This window comes from Calidris pugnax, unplaced genomic scaffold, assembly GCF_001431845.1.
Source record: "Calidris pugnax isolate Ruff unplaced genomic scaffold, ASM143184v1 scaffold30, whole genome shotgun sequence".
Taxonomy (NCBI): domain Eukaryota; kingdom Metazoa; phylum Chordata; class Aves; order Charadriiformes; family Scolopacidae; genus Calidris; species Calidris pugnax.
In genome coordinates this window covers 757,306-764,048 of record NW_015090776.1, presented here as the reverse complement: position 1 = coordinate 764,048, position 6,743 = coordinate 757,306, and the positions used below count along the sequence as shown (strand labels likewise).

The 6,743-nt window shown below is 38.7% G+C and overlaps 1 protein-coding gene across 1 annotated transcript in view; it reads right to left on the bottom strand.

Annotated features, from left to right (window-relative positions):
- Positions 1–6,743, bottom strand: part of SMG7 (SMG7 nonsense mediated mRNA decay factor) — a 56,694-nt gene that overhangs the window by 30,425 nt on the left and 19,526 nt on the right. Inside the window, exons 6-10 of the mRNA XM_014948763.1 lie at positions 6,252–6,323; positions 5,393–5,543; positions 4,909–5,044; positions 2,677–2,839; positions 1,695–1,851 (exon numbers count right to left, since the gene is read on the bottom strand). Coding sequence (XP_014804249.1) covers positions 1,695–1,851; positions 2,677–2,839; positions 4,909–5,044; positions 5,393–5,543; positions 6,252–6,323 — 679 coding nt within the window. The remainder of the gene's footprint in view (positions 1–1,694; positions 1,852–2,676; positions 2,840–4,908; positions 5,045–5,392; positions 5,544–6,251; positions 6,324–6,743) is intronic.

The following is a 6,743-nucleotide window of genomic DNA, read 5'->3' as shown; positions in this document are numbered from 1 at the left end:
ATTTCCTTCCTATTTCAGATGCTCATTCAGTTTGAGGTAGGATTAATTATCCCCAGGAAAATGATAAGCATAGAGCGAGAACAACTGAAATTTTGAAAAGGAATAAGGGTTATTTTTCTTGAACCAAGAGCACAATTAAGTATGAATGCAGAGTAATGAAGATTTTTCTATATAAAACAGACATGAGGTTATTAAACAGAGGCCAATAAAGGTGAGTATGTGGATGTGTTTGGGTAGTCTGCGAAGAATGATTTTCATGAGGATCTTCCAATAGAAATAAAAATACATCTCTCACCCTAAAAATAATGGGGAAGATGGATAGTCATCTCTACTTTTAGAGACAACAAATGTAATGGCTACTAATGCCCATTTTGACAAATCTTAGCGAATCTTAGCTTTCTTCTCAAGTTCACCTGTGCAATTTACAGCTGTTTTCTGCCCATTTCACAACTCCTTTCTACAGTAACTAAGAATATCACGGTTATCACACCACAGATTTAAAAGCAAGGCATGCTCTTTGAAGAGAGCCTTGCAGCTTTATGGGCAAAAGGACCTGCTCTGGCTAACTTAAAATATACATTCACACCTGAGGACTCATTTTGATACTCCATAAAGTATTGCCTGCATCTCCTCTCTGCAAGGACTACTTTACATCAAGTAGTAAACTTCCCTATTAAAGTACTGGTACAAAGTCTTCCTTCAGAACATGCATACAGAGATATTATCATCTCAAAACAACATGAACTCTTATTTTCCCTAATTTTGCCTTCAGGAACTCTGAAATTGAAGTTCTCAAAGCTACAGGGCTTTAGGTTTTGCACTCATTTGAGCAAGTTCTTATTACTTATTTAGCAAGCAGAGGTTATAGGGACCCCTGCTTCCCATACATCAACGTACAGAAAATGCAAGCCTTGGCTGGAGTAGCATCCTACAGCACACACTACCTGTGTGTAGACAGAGCTGAAACCACTGTGGCACATTGCAACAAGATAGTTAAGCAAGCTGTTTTCATACTGCTTTCCTTATAGTGGCCATCCTAGGAAAAACACTCATCTAACTGCACCAGTAACAGTCACTCCTATCTGAATAAATCTCTCACAGTTCAGAAACACTGTAGTGAATTGCTATAATTCACAAAAAGTTGGTGAGTTTTGAAGTATTTAAGCCTAAATTTATGAGATTAAAGACAGCAGTAAAAAATTAGAGCAACAGTCCAGAACAGTAATGCCTGTGCTGACATTCTAAGACTCCCTCTACCAAATTCAATTTAATTCCTGGATGATGAGCCAGGAAAACTGAATTCCAGCACTGCCCAAGAGATGGCTTAGTGCATGAATTAAGGCAAATATTCTTCTGCCACCTACTTCAATAAATCTGAGAAATCATTACAATAGATTAGACTAAGGGTAGTCTCAGTGGTTATACTCAGGCCAGACATTATGAAGTAGATCCTTCTGATCTTAAAAAAAAAAAGTTGCATACATACCTAAAGCCAATTAAAACAATGAATTTGCTCATATAGCCCCCAACTTTCATGTTTTGTCTTATGAACTTTTTATAGCACTTATATTCTCTATCATTGTGATGCCTGTAGTAATGAGTTATATTATTACTTTCCCCATTACTAATTTGTGTATCATCAGTTATTATTACTTTATGCAATTAAATGTATCAAAAGAAAGATTAACACTCACTACCGTCTTTCATCAACCACTGCCTCCTGGAAAACACTGGGCCTAAGTTTCAGCCAGTCCATTGAAACTTTCACAGCTGGGAGAGGATACGCAGCCCCAGAGTCCTCCTGGTAGTCATTTTGTAAAGGACACTTGCACAGAACTCCAAGAAAGGACACTAGAAACAGAGCAGGGAAAAAAAAACACAAAAAAACCAAAACAAACAATGCAGAAATGACACTTAAAATTTGACCAAATAACCTAATCAAACACATATCACCATAAGACCCAATTTTTAAGAGCTAGTTTTTTAGAACAAAGCAGCACAATCACTTCACGTTAAAAAAAATCCACCAGCAGACCAGACCAGACCATCTTTTTTTTCAATGAAGTTTTTTCTACCATGAAGCAAAATCTTGGTGGGTTTCCTCCTCTCCCCCTCCCCCCCAACTTTTAAATGGAATGACAAATCATTTTGGTAAGCTAACAAAATCCAGTGACCCAAGCCCATTACAAAAATATTAATTCATTTATTTTTAACAAGCGATCAACCCAACTGTCTATCTGCATTTTATCCCTCTCCCAGGTCAGTGGGCACAGAAAAGCACTGCAGCTAGCTCTGCAGGCAGGCACCCAGCTGAGAAACACTAACCACACCAGTGGGACCATCTGCTTTCAGAAGCAACTCCAGGCTGGAACCTGGAGAAAGTCAGCTATTCAGAAATTTAGGTGTTTACAAACAAGGCCAAGCTGATCATGGCCAGATGTTGAGTTCTGCAAGGCTTCAAAGGGAGTAAAGTCCAGGGCACATAAATCCAGCGTTAGTCAGTGCTACTAGACATAAACAATCCTGCACAGCCATCTCCTAATTTTCTCCCAGAATATTGCTTTTCTCATCGCTTATCTCACTCAACCATTAAGCTCGACGTTGAGAGCAAATTACTAATGGATTCCATACAAAAATGAAAGAGAAATTAACAAAATATTTTTTTTTCATACTCACTGAAGAGAGCCAGTAGCTGCGTCCAGCAGAGCTGCTCATCCTGGCTGTAGCTGTGCTGCTCCGTTTCATTGCTGAAGTCTCGCAGGTGATGCAGTTGAAACAGATTGATAACAGTAATATGTACTAACTGTTGAGAATTGAAGGCCTTTTGGAATAACAACCTCTGCAACAAAGACACGTGTACAATGTATATATTTTTATACCGTAAAGCACACACTTGAAAGGATTAGTACTTGCTACTTCACTGCTTGACTGATGATTCTGCCCTTAGGGCAACATTCATTCTAGATTTTGTTTTCAGGTCATCCCTATTAGCACAGCACTGGGCTTCCCAAGAGGACACAGGGAGATGCTCACTGTTAAACCCAAGGTTTTTGCTCATACACTGACTCATACACACAACAAATAAACACTCCCTCACATATGGTTCTCTCTGAGAGCAAGTGTGACTTTAATACACAATGACATTACAGAGACATGTATATCCACGGTATTTTTCAGTCTTTCGAAGAAACAGCACGGACAAGGTGACATTTAAAAAAGAAAATACCCCAGGAAAATTTAACTACTGTGTGGTTATGTATTAAAGACTAATTCCACATCTGACTTCATGGGTCATGGAATGCCATGGTGGACTAAAATAGCATGAGCTATTTACAAATGCAGTTCAGTAACTATGCCGTGAAAGACACCTTTCTCAAAAGAGGAAAAGAAAAACTTTAATGCTTTTTTTTGGTGGCACTGTGGAAAAAAAGGAGATATCCTAAACCAGAACAAACTTATCTTCACACACAATAGTCAGGGAGGCAAGTGGATTAACCAGCGTAAGCATCAGGAAATGGTTTGAGCTCCATCTTCAACCTTGATTTTTAGCCAAGGGCATGAAACACTCTTAGAGGCGGCAACTGCAACTGGCAGAGCTGTCAACAGCAGAATCATTGGCCCCCCTGAACCCTCCGACTCCTCCTCATTCAGGTGTAGGATCAGCCACACAGTTAAAGTGATTACACACCACCACACAGCCAATTTCACATCCACATTCAACCCGTTTAAGTCAGAAGGGTTGCTCTCTAGTAAATTATGCCTTATGTCGCATAATATAAACAAAAAAAGTAATCTGAGCAACAAAGCACGGCTCAATTAGCTCTCTTAAGACTCTGGATCAGTTCAGAAAAATAAGACTTCCACATGCCTGAGCAATGCTCATAATTATTGACTATAAGTACTGTGGAAAGAGCAGTACTTGTTCAACAGCCAACATCACACACACAAAAAGAGATATAATTATTTCATTTTGAAACAGTGTTGAAGCAGCTCACATTCAAAGCTAATACAATTCACAACAAGTTTTGCCTTTTTAAAATTTATATTAAAGACAGTTTGGACCTGTTGGTCCAAACTGGACCTAGTTGTAACAGTCCAATTCAGTGCAAAAATGCAAAAAGACACTGTAAAGAACATTTGTAGTTCTTCATATAACCGAGACCACCTTCCCTTTCTTAATTTAGAAAAAGCATCAACTGCTCTATTGAACAAATCCATACTACATTTTCCATAAAAGATGCTGAAGCAGAGCAGTTTCCAAAAGGCACCTAACAGTTAACACAATGTTCTCTTTGAAATTTTACTACCCTGTATAAATACCTTGCAAAATTCTCTTTGTTTCAGTCTTTGCTATATTGTCCAACTTAATGAGCTGGCTACATAATTAATGGAGGAAAAAAAACCTTCTGACCAGTTCTAGTCTACACACAAATTAAGGTTGTACTGGAAACACTGTTTTTAAAGGCAAACCACTGACAGGAGAGGCAAGTTGTCTGAGGAAGATTAAAAGCAGCCTTAATAACCAGTGGGAGCGAATGAACACCATCTGAAAAACGAAGCTCTCAAAATTCCTCAGGCAACTGAGCCAAGACTTCCCGGATGAATCAAGTGCTTTCCATAAGTACCCAAGAATCATCCAGGTTAAAGAGCAGAGAATCAGCTGTGGTCATTGATTTCTGCTGTATTTCCACCAGTAACACACCACGTGTCAAATGGGGAAAATGACTATTATGTGCAGAAGTCACCAGAGATATCCAGGGTTAGCTGCGATGCAAACCTTCTCTAACTGGCCACTTGAGCTTCCTGTATTTTAGCATGTGAAAAAGTTATTATTAGACTGTAATTTCAGAACTCAGCTGCTAAAAATACTCTCCTCAATACACTAATTAATATGTTGTTAGAACTAACCTTGAACTGTTCTTCCAACTTTTCTCGAAGAGGGCTCAGCTTCTCCAAGCTCTTACTCAGGTACACGTGGCCATGGAATTTAATAAATGCCTTGATGAAGTCAGACACGCTCCATCGAGTCTTCACCTCATCACGACTACATCCAGAACAGAAATACCAGACTTCAGTCTTTGAAATTAGACACAGCTGCATGTAACATCACATACTTTTTTTCATGAAGTTCAAGGAAGGAGCAATGTCCAAGCAAAATTACTTTTCATGTTGGCACAATGTGCTTATTTCCTGCAGTCGCTATTCACACTCAGGAGCATCCAAGACACAAACCATTATTTGTCCATAATATGTAAGGACGTTCTGACTGGACCAAAGTTGAGAAACTTCTGTTTCTACTATGAAATATGAATAACTTTTGGCAAGGGAGGCAACGTTTGGGAGAAGTCTCCTCCATCTTATCTGAGGAGAAACACATTATGCTTTGTCTTACCTTTCCAGTGCTTTAGAAAGTGCTTTTTGTAAGTTCGTGGAGGCAGCTGGGAAAGGAAACTTCACAGCAATGCTTCTGCAGTAGTAAAAAATTGTGGTCAAGTGGTCTCCTTTGGAGGAAGCTAGAATAGCCAACTGATTATAAGGCTGACCTGAGGGAGAAAAAGACAAGTTGTCATAGACTGATGTGCACTAGATTTCAGCGTTTAAAAAGGAGAGCAAAATCCTAAAATCTTTAAGCATGCAAGGTTCAGATTCATCTGCTGGCCCTTCTACTCAAGCCTCATATCAGTACCACTCAGGTGAAAAAGCTTCCAAACTTGCAATACATTTTTAGTGGTGGTGGCTTTTTGAGTTGTAGGTTGTTGTTTTTTTAAACACATGCTTTAAAACCGGACAACAAATGTGGTGTAAAAAGCTATACACCTGAAAAAAGAAGCTCTTAACTTGCATGAGCAACTTGAAAAGTCCTACTTTAGCTACTGAACTTTACAAACTGGCATGTGAACAAGCAATAATAGAAAATATGCCACTGCTAGGCAAGTTTTCATTAACTGTACTTTATAACGTAAGAATGTAACACAGTATAATGTAGTAGTAGCAGAGAAGCCTTGGAGTGAAGCTGTGCATTAACTTCTTTTTTTTAAATCTTCACAAAAAGCAGACAAGTGACACAGATCAGGCAAACAGCTACTATAGAAATGATTTACCAACGCATCAGGCTTTGTTGCATGATTGTTTGGGGTATTTGGGGGAGGAAGGTTTATATTAAACCCCAAGTTTCCAACTGCCACACAAGAAAAGCCATATCCCAAATCTTATTTTTGGAATTATGAAGTTAAAAAGTATCCCAGACTCACCATTAGAAGGTACAAGCTGAGCTGCGTGTCTGTAATAAGACTCTGCCTGGCTGGTCTGATTCCTATAGCGAGCTAAGAAAACAACAAAAAACCCAAGTTGAGACCAAAAAAAGCCAACCAAGTCTCCTGCATTTATTAAAATACAACACAGTTTACCTGAAGAACATTTTACTATTATTTTGGAAATAATTTTAGAAACCTTGTTTATGAAAGGCTGAATTTCTAACTGTTGTCTTTGTATGTAAGATTTAGAAGTAACATCCTGAAATGGAGAAGCTTGTTAGCCTGCTGCAACAAGCTTTGGTAATAGTTACCAGTTTCAACACTTCACTATGCCTACCAGCTATAACATGGCCAGTATTCTAGAAGACAGATTCTCCCAAATCACTAGAAAGCTAGTGATTAACTGTCTCCATGTGTTAACATGTAACACACATTATAAAAGTCTAACAACATTGCTTTCCAGACCTTTCCCCCTGTGGCAACCACTAA